Raw genomic sequence first — 16,928 nt, 5'->3', positions numbered from 1 at the left:
GAGTGGAAGGAGCTACTTCCTTTGGCACTGCAATTCAGCTTTCCCCCACCTCCTTGCATCTTTGCTTCTTAAGATCTTCTTCCCATCGGACGAATGCCTTCACTATGTTTCAGGGTCCTCTTTGACATCTTCAGACAGAAAGGATATTCTTTCACAGAGCATGAGATGGTAAGGCAGCGTACACAAAGGCCCTGTGAGTCATTTGCAGGCTTTTTTCTACCATATCTTGGCTCTTGTCGAAGTCTGAAATACGGAAAAAAGCCTGGAAACATTATCACTTGCTAAATATGTCTCATAAAACCAATAAGATTGCAAAAAAGAAACAAATGTGAAAACCACAGCCAGGTACCCTTCTCACATGACCTAGAAAAAAAGAACTGTGGCTCTGAAACAAATGCCAGTTCAGGGTTTGATAGGATACAGCAACTGCCAGCTCCTTAAAGAAAAGTCTCTTTTTAACTTTTCATGACTGATGCCTATCTGACGGCTTGTCCTTAAAATGACATTTACATTGGGGCAACAAGGAACCTATGTCACTAGGCCTTAAGGAATCCAGTGACTACACAATAATTTGAGCCTTTACCTAGAAGGTAAACCGATTAAGTACAAATCACAAAAAGTGGACATGTTTTTCGGTGATCGGCTAGGCTCCTGATGACTTAATTCTGCTTAGTCTGAAACAGTAATGATGTGGATGGTCTAGCCACCAAACAATACAGGCCCCTGAATCCAATGCACTGCTACTACAATTCACTGGCTCCAAAATGACAACATTATACCTTCAACTGCCACATTTAAACACTTGATGCAGACTAGGGAATTACCAAAATAGGGGCTCTAAATGTAACACATACAATCAACAGAAAATAAGGTTAGGAAGTATGAATAAAATCTATAGAATGCACAGTGTATAACTCACTCATAGCTGTCCATATTAGCACAGCATGTGAATTCACAAAACATTATTGGTAATACCAACCATAGCCTACGTAAATAGTCTCTTATTTCATGTCACTACAGAGCATTGCAAGACCACATTCCGTTCTGACATTAGCAGGTTTATTGAAGCACTGTTTCCATGCTTAGCTTTGGCCCATTTTTGCTGCACTGTCCTAAGATGTGGCTGTAGTCTCCTGGTGATTCGCTTTACTCTTTGCATAGGGTTTAAAACAGATTTTGAGCAAAAATGTAGTTCTAGTGGACCATTTTTTCACGAAGAGCGCGAGGATTTCATTGACCTCAGATCACATATGGAGGGTCCCCTGTGCAATGCTGCAATTGTGGCAATGGATGTGAATCTTGTGGTAGTGTAGAGACACGCAGGGGGGTCACTCAAAATGGTGTGAGCATGTTTAGGGGAGTGCTATTCCATGAACCAATGTGAAGACTAGATTGAGCATTATTTACTAGGTTACATTGTAAACTTCAGGCCTGCTGACCTGATGCCAAATAAGTTATACGAGGGGCACGAAGTTGGCTCAACTTGGTGTAGGTGACAAAGATGAGGTTAAATGAACTGGTTAGTGGTAGCCCTGCAGGTGAATGACAAGAGCAGAAACAAATCATTCCATCCCCCTAATAAAAGAAAACACAAATTTGGGGTCAACAAATATGTGAATATCATGCCCCCATGGTGGTAGAGTTGTCAAAAAACAGTACCAGCGAATAGAGTTTGGGGAACTCCCATCATCAAGGTTGAGAAGGAACAGCAACTGTTATTGAAATGCGGACAGAGTGGGTGCTTCTGTATAATGAGTGAAGGAAAGATGGTTCATTGTGAATGAGGAGAGGGTTTTGATTTTTGCTCAGATGTGGCAAGTGATGAGTCAGCAAAAAAGAAACTTCATTTGGAAGTGGAGGGATGAACATGGGAATGTAAGAGGAAGTGTGGAAGAGGATGAAGGGATAATCAGTAAGGAGGACAGTTATGAGTGTCAGGATTTGGGCTATTGTTGGAGAGAATTGAGTACTGAATTCATATGCGGAAACCATGGACTGAATGGCTGTAGTATATGAGGTGGTTAGGAGCAATGACTCAACCACGAACAAATATTGAGGGTGGTTATGGAGAAAGGATGTACGTATTTGAACGTAAGAGAAAATCACTCAAAGACAGGCTTGTAAATCACTGAATTCCACTATTTTCCAGAGTAATCACTGTTATCTTAGCCATACAATTTACTGAACATGTTTCTGAAGCACTGATATTTTGAGCTGATAATGTAAAATATTCATGATCAGCATTCTGTAATTATATGACAGCACCAGGATACTCTTGCAGGTGATAGTATGCTTTACAAATACACAACACAATTTCTGGCTCCTCTTTTCAGAAATACATGGGCCAATGTTGTAGGTCACTGTGTTTAGCAATATTTTGCTCCTGCGCAATCGCTGTGAAAAGTGAAAAAAAAGACTGTTCTATTTTACTTTTATGAATAGCAAAGCCAAATGAAATACAACGCTCCAAACGTTGGCGTCAGGTTGTTTTTGATTTCATCGACTATGGTTAGAAAGTTATATTTGATCATGTTCTACACCAGAAACGTACAAAGGAAGCAACCTTACCCTGCATCTGAGCTGTTCCCACACAGTAATGGATCCAAAGCTCCATGGAGGTAATAAAAATTTGCTGAACAGCACATGTTGGAAAAATGGAAAGTGCATTTCAGGTGATGACAAATACGTTTAAAGAATTAACATGCATGAATTTCTTAGGTGGATATAACATTCTTCTCTAAAATATTTGAAGCATAAAAATTATATCATCCATAGTATTACAGATTATTGCAATTTTCTGTCATGATCGCTATTTTTAAAGTACATATCAAAGTTCTGAAATAAAAAGAGTGTTTGGGCAATACATTTCTTTAGAACAATGCTCACTATAGATGAGGAAGCCTAACTGTTTTTAATAATAGGTGGCTTTGGTTGGAAAGGACTCCGCTTCATTACTAAAATAAAGCTGGGATTCTTCTGAAGGTCATGAACCCATTCAAGTGCTCGTTGCAGAATCTTCAAAACCCTATTTTATGGAAAAACAATCACTAACCATTCTCAAGCTCTAAATTTCTGATAGCTGTTGAAAATTGTAATGTTTGGCAGAATACTCTATATTGCTAGCAGAAAAAACAGGGCCAATTCAAGACAAGGTTACCAGCAGGATCACCTCAGGTGAGAGCATTGGAAGTGTCAGATAAGCTGTTGCTTAGCCCTTTAGGGATATTGGGACCTAAACTGATCGGTATCCACATAGATGTAAAACAAAGTCTTGTAAGATTGGTCTAATGCACTGTGGTTCCAACTAATCTATAGTTTGTAAATGCGCACTTCTCAATCCATGTTTCAGTGGCTTTCTATTTAACACTTGATGACCCAAAGAACAGATTGATTGGAAATCAGTGGCATTCTTAAAGAGTACCATTACTCTAAAGGAGACAAATGGCAATTTATATTCCTCATTTATTCTCCCATTTCTGATCCTTGAACATGCAGGGATTAACAACCAAATACCCTGCATGAATAAGCATCTGCAGCAACACACATTGCATGTAGGTAAAGACTTCGTATCCTTTGCTTAGTGTGAGTCTGGGGCCATTCCATCCAAAAGCTGGTAGATAAACTCTCAGGAGCGAAGACAAGATCAAACAGCAACATCTTTTATGTACACCTACTTCTCTTATTAATTTCCATAATAACATTGTACAAATACAACACGTTTTCACATCCAAAGCCATGCAAAGCGGTTCACTATATTTCACATCATGTATAAAACAAAACATTTGACACCTATTTCATCAACTTATGTAGGTTACAGTCCAAAACATAAAGCCTTTTATACAACATCTAACTAACATGACGTAGCGCAAATGAAGACCATGTAAATAAGCCATGCAGAAATACTCACTTTCATTGTGGATGTACTCTTTCCAATCAAACCCTCTGCTGCCATTGCCAAAATAGCTGTCATTGAAGTTCACTGGCCAAATAACACACTTGTTCCGCAGATTGCCCATGAACAGCTGTAGTCCAATCAAAGCAAAAACACTAAGGCAGAAAACTGTCAGAATCATCACATCTGACAGCTTCTTCACTGACTGGATAAGAGCCCCAACAATAGTCTTCAAACCTGCAGAAAAAAAGGGGCACTGCAAAATTACGGCCACACTGTTCGATTGTCTGTCACAATCTCATCAGTGTGAAAAGAGAAAATGCATGTCTCCTCTGTCCCTGTCTCATTCTTCTCCAACACACCAATCAGCCTCAGTCACAACAAAATAAATGCAGAATTCTGCATGCTTGAAAACGGATGAATGCATGCGATATTAACATTGATCAATGTAGGTGTTGTACAATGTGCTGGACTTACAGACTTTTATCTGCTTAAGAGCGTTTTGTCCCGGTAACTGAGGCAGGTATAGAATAGCTGCATGGGGATTCTGAAGGTGCCCACTGTAGCAAACACAAGAAGATGATGGACGGTGTGCTGAAACTTTTCAGACACTCGCCCCTAGTCACTATTAGATCTGGGTTGAATCCATCATCGTTCTTTAGCTTACTTCACCACAGTAGAACTAATATCATTCAGGGCGACGGTTGTTGGTGGCCTTCTATTCTCTCATGTAAGACCCCATCACTCTGGAGGTTCTACTTGTAGAAGCGTTCAATGACCTCTCACATCTACAGCAGCATTGAGCTGGTTCTCACCACCAGGTAACTGTCTCAGTGGTGAATGAGCGCCTTTGAAAAACAGGCTTTGTTCGATGCCTAGTGGGTCAACGTGGGAACCACACTGAGGTGGCAGTGGACAGCGCTTGGGACGAACGTGACAATTTATACAGTTTCATGCCTGTAAATCATTTAGCAAATTAGATGTTCTTTATGGTTCTAGGTTATGCTGAGGCATTTCAGCTTGCTGAATTCACTTGGGTACAAGGCAGTTCCATCATAGTCAACAAGTCTGACCTAAAGAAAATCAAGTTTTTACTATAGGGTTGGGTTGTTGAATCAAATCTATTTTTACACAAAGCATACGGCATACTTGTGTATGCTTTTCAATAATTTAATCAAAGGAGAACACCCCAAGCTCCTTTTAATTTGTTTCGCTCCACCCCAGCGACTGCCTGCCACAGCCCCATTCTTATTCTTACCAGGGGTGGGAGAAGACGACAACACAAACCCATCCAGTTTACTTCCCTGTCTTTTTTTGCCTCAGAGCTGTGTCTCCTCCTGCCCCAACCTCTCTACTTGCATTTAAAAAAGTTGCTGCCTTTCCCATTCCTCCCTCCTTCTCTTCCCGCCATTCTTTACCATTCCTTACTCAAGCCGTCTCTGATACCAGATGGGGTTGCAACTAACATCGAAGACAGTTTACCGTGAACTGATCTGATCTTTTGCCTTACTGTTTTTTTTTTAAAGTAATAATCCTTGCAATTCTCAGTTATATGAATTGTGGGACTTTTTTTTAACCCATATGGTCACCACGCCTCCAGCCTAAGGAGTTTATCGTTCAGCAATTCTTTAATTGTTCAAATATAATTTGAACAACCATTAACTTGAGCTTAGTCATTCTGCCCTTTAGTCAAATTATATTAGTTAGCAGTAGTGTGATAATTTTGTCACATCAGAAAGAGAAAGACCTGTTCTTGACATTCGATTAGATGATCTACTTTCTTAGAAGCCCAATATCCATAATTCCAAAGCCCTCTGTTTTCTCTATTTGTTCTTTCAGTTTTGGCCGTCTCCATTTATACAATCAACTTGCTTTTCACAGAATTACTACCTCTGAATCTGCATGCAGGAAAAATATTCCCTGTTTTTTAGGTCTTGGCCTGGCGAAAGCAGTGCATGCGGTGCTCTGCCATGCAAAGGCCTTTTGGAATCGTTAGGATTCCAGCGTGCACGCGGGGAGAAAAACGAGACAGAAGATGTGCACGCGGGGATTGGATGCTTTACTGGCGGCGTGATACACTGGAGACTTTTCTTCTGTCCGTCCCATGACGGGCCGCGCTTGTTTATCTAGACATCCTTTCTGCCGTCACTTGTTTTTATTTCTCAGCCCTAAATGGCTTTATTTTGGCTGTCTCCCCCATTAAAGTGTCTCTCCTTCAGTAGAAGTCAATGGGGAAATACATTCTGTTGATTTTTTTTTTTTTAAATCAACCCCTTTTCTCCTCACAAATGTCGGCATGTATGCTCATGGTTGAGGGAGACGTGCTGCCCAGGTATTTTAAGTACGTTTCAGTAAGAGGCGTGGACTGTTTCTTTGATATCATGCCTTGGTTTCATTTGCCTATAGAGTTCACCAAAAGCGTTCAGCAGATCAGCGAATGGAATGTATGCATTAAACGCTAGCGATATATGTTTTAAGGAAAGGCTTTTAGTGATTCTTGAGTGACTGCGTTTATTGATTTCAAAGTCTGTTCCTCTTGATTCTGTGCTCTCTTTATTCAGTGTCTGGCACCCATGGTTCTTTTGAACTCCCCCTGCACCCCTGCTTTTGCAGACCTTCCTCACAGCACGTGCTGTGCCACACTTAGCCTCATTCCGTGGAAACCTTGCGGCCTCGAATTGAGACACTTGGGAGTTATTTACAAGCCCCTTGTGCCGCCGGTGCGTCACTTTTTCCCATGTTAATAGTGACGCATTGGCAGCGCAAGAGGCTTGTAAATAAGTCCCTTGGCTTCTGTGCTTTCCGTCTTTGTGTAATGACTAACAAACTCCTTGCTGAGAAACGTGCCTTTACCATTTTGTTCGTTAAGTGCTGCTCCTAGGGTGCTGCTGAACCATAACAAAAAAAAAATCGATTACTATCTTGCCAATAAGCACTGTTCTGGGTTCAAAAGTTCAAGGTTATCTTTTCTGTTTATAGGGAGATGTCTTCAGGGACGTTAGGTGAAGTTCCGTACTTTCCCTGGACAGCCTAACACACTGTGGGAGCTGTAGACTTTTTCAGATGTTTATTTATGTGCCTTATAAAGTGGGAAATCCACGGAACTGGATACAGAGCTTTGTAGATTTACATCAGAGATTTGCAGTAGCACTGTGTGTAAACAAACACAAAACGCATACCGCAGACTGTCACTGTGAAGGTAAATAAAGAAATCAATATGGATTGATCTTGTCAGGAATTACAACTGGAAAACAAGCATTGAAAATGCAATAGGTCTCGCCTTTGAGTAAGTTAAAGCCATTTGCTTTGCTAATGGTATTGTATAGCAAAGCAAATGGCTTTAACTTAATAAAAGGCGAGACCTATTGCATTTTTAAAGCTTGTTTTTAATGAGGTAAGTTACAACAAATATTACTTTTAAGAAAATTAATCTTCCATTTCTGGAGGCTTTAGAAAAACTGCACAAAAATGGGTTTGGCTACTGTTGATAGTTACTCCTTAACACAACAATTAGTAAGCAGTACTGAAAAAGTCATCAATCTATAGGAATTGGTCTGTTCCGCATATACTCTCATTAAATTTAAATCAAACCCACTATTAGGCATTTACTCTAATTCAACACTCAGAAGTATGTTTAAATTCCATACTTCAGGTGATCCTAAACTCTACAAAATCCATGTGACTGAAAAGTTTTTGTTTTTTTATGTAAACACAACTAAGCAGCTGATTAGGTGCTGAGTCAGGTAGATGTTCAGCCTCTCTGGAACCTTGCGACTAAGCCAAACATCTGCAGTTTTAAAATTCGCAGAAATCTTCAAAATGATAAATGAGAAGGCAGTCTTTCCATGTTTTTTTAAACTCTTATGCAGTCAGGAAACAGGGTTTGTTTTGTTGTAGAAAATTGGTCAAAACAGTCATTTCTACTGCTGATTCACTTATAAATAAGTGTAGCCGGGGAGAACTTTTACTTTGCAGATGACCGTTAATGTCTAAAGTGGTTCTAAATAGATGAGAGGATATTTTATTTAAGAAAATAACATATTTTGGTGGCTGTGTTAAAACATGCTAAAGTATACAAAAAAGTGATAGATGGAATGCTTGAATCAATCTCAGCCACTGGTAATTAACTTGAGGCCATATCGCAGTCCATCATTATTTTGCACACCGTGTCACTTCAGCTTGGACTTAGCATTATGCAAATCAGTCTTGACCCACCTCCATTAGGAACAGTTCAGCCTGAACTGGCAGGCCAGGTCCTCCCTGAACGGAACACAAGCAATCCGAGACCGGTTTCACCATAGTTAGAGCTCATCAGTCAGGTATAGTTTGGTTCCAGTAACAGAGTGCACAGGTCATTTATTTATGGACCCATGTACCTTTCAAAAACTAGGATGGAAAGTTAATAGGAAGAGATGGCCTTTCCCCCACTACTTGGGTGAAACAACTGCCTCTTCTTCACTACAAAATGTGACTTCTTTTCAACAAACAGGTCACTTTTAATGATGTTTTTTCAATTGTATTGAAAAACATTTTTACAACTATCTTTAATTTGATTTTTTACACAAATGATCTCCACCAAACATTCTTAAGAAAATGACTGGAACAAGTGGGAGGCCGTGGTGACTGTAGCTTTAGTAGATGTAGCACCTAACTATTGCAGATAATGTTGATCACCCACAAGTCTCCCATTATCTGAAATCCATACACTTGACAACACACCTGTGTGAGGAAGGATTATAAAGGAAACCTTTCCTCACTTTTTTGGGTGTCTCTAGGGGTGGAAGGCTTGATGGTGTCAAGTTCGCAGGCGATTTCTTGGGATTATATTCCCTAATCAGAGATCCACTGGCAAAATTGAGCTTCCTTCTATTCATCTTCTCTTTGACTTGTGAGGAAGAAGCGGAGACAGACAAGCCAGCAAATACTATGTGCTGAAGTGGTTGGGATTTTTTCGGCTAGCGAAGGAAAAAGCCCAAAGGAGAATCACAAATTAATTGACGTCTGTAGAGCTCCTGGATGTCTCTGCTGTGGATCAGCTTTTCACCCACCTTTTGACCAAGCATCAAAAGATATACAAATTCTGGTGCTGTAGAAGCAAAGCATATTTTACTATGAAATGTGAGACACTGGGCACTCATATTAGGCTCAATGACGTAACTAACTTTTCAGATGCACATTTCTAAACTTTAGGACACCACCCTTTTTGTCCAGAAGAAGCAAATTCTAATCACATCCATCTCTGCTTTTGTTGAAAAAGTGTAAGTCTTTCTTCTTCCTTCTGAATTTCAATCCGCCATCCAAGTTTCTGTTGTGTTAAACTGGGCCGTAGTAATACTCTTCTCTTCAGTCTTCCTTTATCAAGCCTTGCCCTACTAAATACTATATTTCACTATGTAGCATGATTGGCGGTTGTGTCACATAGACAGGATCACATCACCCAACTTCATTATCTGTTGTTATTCTAGAATTCAATATTTAGTATACCATATTATCTTCAAGAGCCCTCTTGTCCCAACTCCCCATGCAAAAAAATGGGGAACGCTAAAAGTTCCTCTTACAACACGCCTGAGAAAAATATGGGAAGAAATCTAACTACAGCCAATAAACTGCTTAGATGTATCCAACATAATTATCACCTCAGCCACAACTCTAATGTAGCTAACAAAGAAACATGAGTCTTTTCAAGCAAGCAAGAATTCACTATTCCGTTTGCAGTATCCCCAATTATCTGACACTTGATGCAAATTTATCACATTCTTTAGACATATTTTGTGAAAAAATAGGTGGACTTGAGCATGAGATCAAGAGCATATACTTCAGCATTATCTAGCGTACCTTTACTGATTGGCTTGCTATCAACTTTTATCAGTTCTATGCCCATTACTTAGCAGCAGCTTCTGTTCTGGGCAGAAAAAATAAGTCTCTTCTTTAGACCTCAGTATGTCACCTACACTCACGCAGATACTTTTTCAACAACTGAGCTTTGGTTTCTCCGTCCACAAATGACAAAATCTTACCTCACAATCTAAATTGTCTTACAAACTATTTATATTCCATTTTGAGATAAAATATTGGAAATAATTTGACTCTTGAGTCCTAAAAGATCCCTGTATATCTGACAGCTGCATGTTTGGCCCATACGTGTTGAGGTAGTCAACGTCTGTTGAAATAGTTGACGTATCATCTACTGTCGCTCATCAGCCTGTCTGGATTGCTTGTGCCACTTTTTGGGGATTACACCCATGTGATCAGTCATTTCTCATTTCAATGGTCACAACCGGCCTTTTGTGGTCCCAACATCTCATGAATGCCACCAGACCTGCTGAAAATGTATGCGTAGTCTGCTGCAACCTCATCCACCACATGGCGTTTAATTTTAATTGCATGTAGATAATCTGACCCATCTTGCATTGAATGTGGATCTGGGTGTCAAAAGCTTTCAATTCCAACGGTTTATGGCCGCGATCAAGGACCAGATGAGTGGCCATTCGCTGAAACACCACATAAAGACAAACATAACAGTCTGGCTGATAGCGAGGGGGAATATTGAGATAGTTAACCACATGCCATGTGCTTTTAACATAGCCATGTTTCTGTGGTGCAATATGTGGCCTGCAAACTGGATGGTGAACTACAATTATACCCACAGATAAAGCCAGCAGCCTCTTGCTGTGTTTACCATCTACAATTTTAAAAAATAGTTTCTTTCTCAAGAGGTACGATCTTCTTTAGTAGTATAGTAATGCCATGTATTTAGGATTGCTTCAATACCAGCTGCAACTGCTTCAATTTGTCCAAAATATAGCACTCTGCTTTTTTTAAATGACAGAGAGAAGATTGTATTTTGATTTTTTCCAATGCTTTGCACAGTCTGAGGCTGAGCAACAAATGCAGACTAAGGTTCTGTGCTTGACAAATCATATTATTAAGGATCGAGCCAAGCTAAACATGTAAGTCATTTCTGATTAACGTGGTGACTGAAAAGTAAGATGATCTGTTTAATACATACAGGTGAACAATGTGTTAAAAAATGCTGCGCGCTTGGAGTTACAGGTTGATTGGTGCTATACGAAGTTACTAATTCTGATCCTAAGCTAAAGGGATCTTTTGGTGCCCGCATGCTCCAATTGTAAATATGCTACCAAATGAGTGGTTTTCTGGAAAATGTAAATGCAAGAATTTCTATTCCACATATCAAGCTTCTTGTTGGATAAGTGAACATTTTGTGCATGTTGTTGCGTAACACATTGGTTCTAATTAGTATCTTTATGTAGACAATGGCTCGATTGAAGACTCTCTATTAAATCCAGCATTCTGGAATACCCTTCTTAACTCACTGCACGGTATAGATCATTGTGCCACCAAATACTAAAATTTAAGTTAGGTTTTTCAGGATCTTCACAATACAAACATCAACAATAACGAAATTATTAAATATTTGTCAGTCAAATCTTGAGTGTAATTTATTATTTGGCAGCCTAAGAGACTCGCTTGACTATTTTTACAAAGGCTTAAAATGTTTCCCCTAGTAAACGGAATGAATTACACTTAAATGTTCATTGGTATTCAACCTATGCTTATGGGAATTGGAACTGGAACCATACAGAATGACTGATGGCACTGGGCTCTGTTCCAAACCTAGAACATGAAATGTCCTTCAACAGTGAATGAAGCGCACACTATAGGGTTTCAATAACTGTATTTATGTGGATTTCAAGACTTCACCCCTTGACCAATGTATTGACAACTCATTCATAACTTCTTTCCCTACATCAGATATGACCAAAAAGCTCACCACAGTAATAAAGAAAATCATAGGAAACATTTAATGGCAAAATGAACAAGCAGTTCCAAAAACAAATCACACCATGCACTATGAAAGACCAGCTTTACGAGTGAACCACATTTCGCTAAAAGCCATGTGGTTTCCGGAGGATGTACGATACATAAGGGAATTTACAAAAACCGGGAAAGTTAATTTCCCTGGTAACGGAGTAAAACCGAACAAACATTGATCCAAACAAACTGTAGGGGCATTGAGTTTAGAACATTATAACATACATCATTTGCAGAAGCTCAGACACAACAATGTGAAGCAAATGCAGCTGCATAAGCATGGATTCGAGCAAGAGCTGCAATATATACGCATGCAAGTCATTTAAACTCCAAGGCTGAGCAAAATCAAATTGACTTTCTTAATTTCTTACGTTTTGAGCATTTCAAAACTGGTTGACCTGAAAACTGATCAATCCAAATTGCAAGCACACATCGAGTCAATGCATTCTATGAAAATCAAGAACGAATTCATAAAAAGGTGATTTTGGATATTGGATTGATGCTGCCATGCACGTATTAGAATTTCGCTTGCAAAGAAACAATGATCAAAAGTGTTTAGTGGTTATCTGTTAGTTAAAAAAGAGGCAACTACGTTGAACTCGTTTTGCAAGCAGTACAGTTTAGCCAGCGCATACCAGCCTTCATCAATCAGATAGGGAATGCAAGATAGACAAATCGCTCAAGGAAAAAAAGAGCTTTGGCAAACATAGATCAGTTATCAACAATGAGTTGGTGTGTTGATGAGTTAGAGTGTTGATGTCCTAAGATCGGAAACTTTCTAAATCTGTGTTATCTAGTTATTATGTTAATGAAAATCCTAAATAGGATACAGCACGTCTAAAACTTTTAAGGTTTCCAATAGGTTGGTGCCCTCAATGGCATACTGTAATAAACATTTAATAGTAGTGCTATTGCCAGGGTAGAAACTTTTCCTGATATGTGGACATGAGGCCTAGACTTTATTTGCTGATGCCCCTACATATGTAATCAATTACAGTAAATAATTGAGGATACAAATAATAGATTATAGCTAGCCTAAGTTTAAAGGATCCATTATCAGATTTAATGCAAACTCTTGTGTTAGCAAAATGGGGGACATTGCTTCCTCTTTGGAAAAAAAAAGTATAAACAACTGTGCTGCAGGTGGTGTTCCTTACAGAAACAGCAGAAAACAATTGCATCATGTAAAGCAATTTGTTAATGGATCGTGACTGACCTGCAAGCACAATGACGCACAGTACAGAAATTGCAAACCTACAGTCTGGGATGGCCACCATTAGCTAGATCATTGCCACTGCCAACGGGCTCTAGCTCAACAGATACAAAATCACTGTCTGCATATAAGGTACTGAGACAGTTTTGGGGGTTGTGTGTTTAAAGAGAGGGAGAAGACCAACATGCTTTCCCTAACACAATCTTCGTAGTTCAACTTGTGGGATATCATGGAAAGCTATTTCGATGATTCCATACTACTGAAACTGTGTCCACTTCTACTCAAAGACTTTTTGGGGCCTACCGCAGATTCAAGTATATTCTTCTCCAGGTCTTCTACTGCAACAGCCCCGAATAACGTATACACCTGGTTTTACACCGCACCACGGCTCGGTAGATCAAGCCAAGGCATGTGGTGTAATTTTCTGACTCACTCAATGTTTTTGTTTAACCAGGAAAAAGTAAGGATGATTATTAAATGGTTGAGCTAGGACTTAAAATATTAAAACATGTACTCCTCGTTTTAATGTATGCTGTCTGTCACAGGCTGCAATTTGGAGGAGTTTATTTCAAATAGCCAACAAAACGGTATACACAGAGGGTGTCTAATGAAAGTAAAAAGGAGATTGGTTAATACCAGATGTTCAGCGTAATCTCTAAATGCATACATTCGATTTAGATCAGTTGAATGTAAATTGAATCCTACTTTAACATCCTGACAATCTAACAAAAATCTGACCCCCAGGACCTACTGTGTATGGACATCCCTATTTTATATGTTACACATTCCCCTCTCTCACTTCCGAAACTCAATATCTGGGAAAATACAAATGCTAAACTCTCCAGAATGATCGTCCTGCAGATATCAAAATTCTCACACAAACATGTGCAACAAAGTTTATTACAATCTATTTACTGTTTTGTTCTGCAGTGTTTAGTCATCTTAAAAGCCATTAAGGAATGTGTAACCATGCAATCTATAAAAGATGGCTGATAAAAGCCATACTCTGGCAACATTGTGAAACACTACTGCCAACTGAACCAGGATTTCCTGTATGGTTGGACAGGGGGAGGGAAATGATGTGGAGGGGGAGAATGCAGGGAGGTGGTGTGTGTGTGTGTTTCAAGTGTGACGGTTTATCCTTTTTTCCTTGCTTGCCTTTTGATAAAATATATTTTGGATCATTCAACGTAATAAAAGCAGATGATCATTTAAGAGCGTCATGCAGCAAATGTGTATCCATTTATTTAGGCTTGGCAGTCTTTGGTGAAAAAAACTCAATGAAACAAGCATTTAAAAAGCCAATAGTTCTGCCATGTGTTAAGGTGGCAAATAGAATGTTTTCTTCTTTGTTATTTAAAGAAATTATTTCTGCTCAAAACATTTCAATGGAAAAAGGAGAGGACTATTTTCAGATCCAATACCATCCCTCTTAAAAATCAAGTAATTATGATCCTGCAACAATTGGAGAGAGTACAGTGGCTGCAGACAACAGGGCTTGCTCAGCCAACAGGCTTGGACAAATGCCTAACCTCCCTATTTTCCTCTTATTTTTTCCCAAATTTCTGCTTGTGTGTGCCATCACCAGAAGATCTGATGAACGATCTCCTTGAGAGAAAACAAATTAAAATTGTATTTGCACTGTTACTATTTCTTGCTTATTGCCACTATTTACATTAAGTACAATTAGAATAAGGGGTACAGTATAAGTAATAGGCCGTCTTGGCACAGAACAGAAACCATATATTTAGGAAACAGAGTGAGAAAAAGAAGATCTATGTTAAGCATTTTTAAACATCATTCGCCTCGCAGCGTCAATTAGATTCAAAATGGGCACGTACCTATATTGTATGGTGGAAGCTAAGTGATAAATTACTCATCTGGATTCCACAGGAATGTGCTGCAAAATATGCCATCGGTCTCATGACAGCTCACATTTGTAAAAGAATACATAGAAGCCCAAGTTGCAGGCTGTGACATGTCCTTCTGACAAATGTCTGACAAAATAATTTAAGTTCCCTTGTAGATTGTGGGAGACGTGGAAATTGCTTCAAAACATAAAAGAGTTGTAGCCAGCACAACTTAGTGCCAAACTGCACTTGAGTACCCACCTTGTCTGTCAAACAAAATGGTAGTTGATGGATTTCAGTAAATGGAAAAAACACCTTAGGACTGAGAGTTTCAGCTATACATTGACAGTCACATTCCATAACTCTTATGTCCAGATTTTTTCTATTCCTAGCTTACAGGAATGGACTATCAAGAAGAAGACGTAGGCAGGAGAAACCAGCGTGGCAGGTACGGGCGACAAGTACATATGATAGATCAACCATGCCAAGTGTGATGTTTAGAAAAGTCCTGTTGAAGCCTCCACATGGCAGACAGAGATTTCACAAAGAGCAATCTATGGAAAGCAACAAAAGCTGCATCAACTGTAATGTACATAAACCCTATGGAGCAGAAAACAACAATTCTGAGATAGAATAATAAGAGTGTCTATTACTACTGTTGGAACCCTGCCGACCCCACAAATGTTGAAGATTTGACTTCTTTGGTTTAGTGTAGACTATGAGCCAGCTCATTCTTCTAGAGTGAGACCTCTGGAACGTCTCAACAATGGAAAAGGTCTGATTTCAAAGACAGCTCTATAAGCCAGAAATACCAACAGCAGAATCCAATGCACTGGATGCAAGCTCCAAACTTTGCAAGTTTTAGTGGAGATATTCCTCCTAATATAGGAATAAGCACTCTATCCTACAGAAGGGGTGACTGGGCAAGCTGACTAGTCGAATGCAAAAGCAGGGGAACCAATATTTCAGGCACTTTAAATACTGTACCAAAACCCTGAAGCAGTCATTGGTAATTACTATGGTGAGTGTGATAAGCATCTGACCGGTTAAGGGATTTTTAAATGAAGTCACTATCAATAGCAATAGACTAAACATCAGCAGGACTGCAAATAAGGCCCACTGACACCATTTGTGTTGGAGAGAAGAGAGGTGCAGAGACTGTAGGTCGTAGCCCGAAACCAGAGAGATTTGTGCTGGGTTGGTACAATAAATGGAGTTGATGGTGGCCTGCATTTAACCATCACACTCAAGTAATATTCTCTAATACGAGAGTCTTATAAGGTTTTCTTGCCCTATTTTCTGTGAGATCCAAACATTTTGTTATTCTGGTGCAAGGTGTCACATGATGCAGGTAGGTACTAATATTTCATTGACTATGCCTTTCTGTTAAGTCCAAAGGCTGTGACCCGTGTGGTATTTAAGTGAGTTCACAAAAGAATGCTCTAGTTACAAGAAAATCTGTGAAGATCTTAGTAGCCATATTCATATTGAAAAGAAGAGGCTTCTACAGAAGGCAGACACCACAACAAAGAGGGGAAAAGTTCAATTCCCTGCCTTAGGAAAGAGATGTGTTCCATAACAGTATAGAATGGCTCTAAGCAATACAATCATTCATGTTAAATAAAATAGCAAAACAGACAGTCAAGAATTCCATTGATACTAGTTCTTTGAAATCAAACTCAAGACATGTTCACACTTAGCAGATTTGGAGATCATACAATCCAGGCAGCAAAGAGGTTGGTGCATCGGATGTTGGTGGCTGCATGTGTCTGAAGCAAGCAACCTTGTACGATGCTCTCAAGTTAATGTTTGGAAGAAGCCACACATTTTTCCTCCTTTCTCCAAAAGGAATGAGTCCCTTGGGTGGCAAATGTAAAATAGCTGCTCCACACACTTTTGCCCTTTGATTATCTTGGAAATAATGTTTTAATGGGGGCTAGGCTTGGAATTTGTTGCATGGAGATGAGCAAAAACAAACATGCCACTGAACTGTCTGACGAACTGTCTGACTAGTCAGTGAGTGTTGTCACAATCTATCTTAAAAAACGATTACACACTTTCTGAACATTTATGTGGAGGAGTCCTGCATATCTGCCCTAGGCAACCCTTAACTATGTGTGTATGTTGAGGAAATTTC

General features: G+C 39.4%; 1 protein-coding gene across 8 annotated transcripts in view; it reads right to left on the bottom strand.

Moving 5' to 3' along the window:
• SCN8A (sodium voltage-gated channel alpha subunit 8) overlaps positions 1-16,928 on the bottom strand; it is an 828,048-nt gene that overhangs the window by 535,071 nt on the left and 276,049 nt on the right. For all 8 annotated transcript variants that reach the window (XM_085654551.1, XM_085654553.1, XM_085654556.1 and 5 more), the window contains exons 7-8: positions 3,908-4,129; positions 2,569-2,632 (exon numbers count right to left, since the gene is read on the bottom strand). In XM_085654551.1, the coding sequence (XP_085510677.1) occupies positions 2,569-2,632; positions 3,908-4,129 (286 nt within the window). The remainder of the gene's footprint in view (positions 1-2,568; positions 2,633-3,907; positions 4,130-16,928) is intronic.

Source organism: Triturus cristatus, chromosome 4_1, assembly GCF_964204655.1.
Source record: "Triturus cristatus chromosome 4_1, aTriCri1.1, whole genome shotgun sequence".
Classification (NCBI taxonomy): domain Eukaryota; kingdom Metazoa; phylum Chordata; class Amphibia; order Caudata; family Salamandridae; genus Triturus; species Triturus cristatus.
Note: the sequence above shows the minus strand (reverse complement) of the source record. Positions and strands in the feature narration are given on the sequence as shown.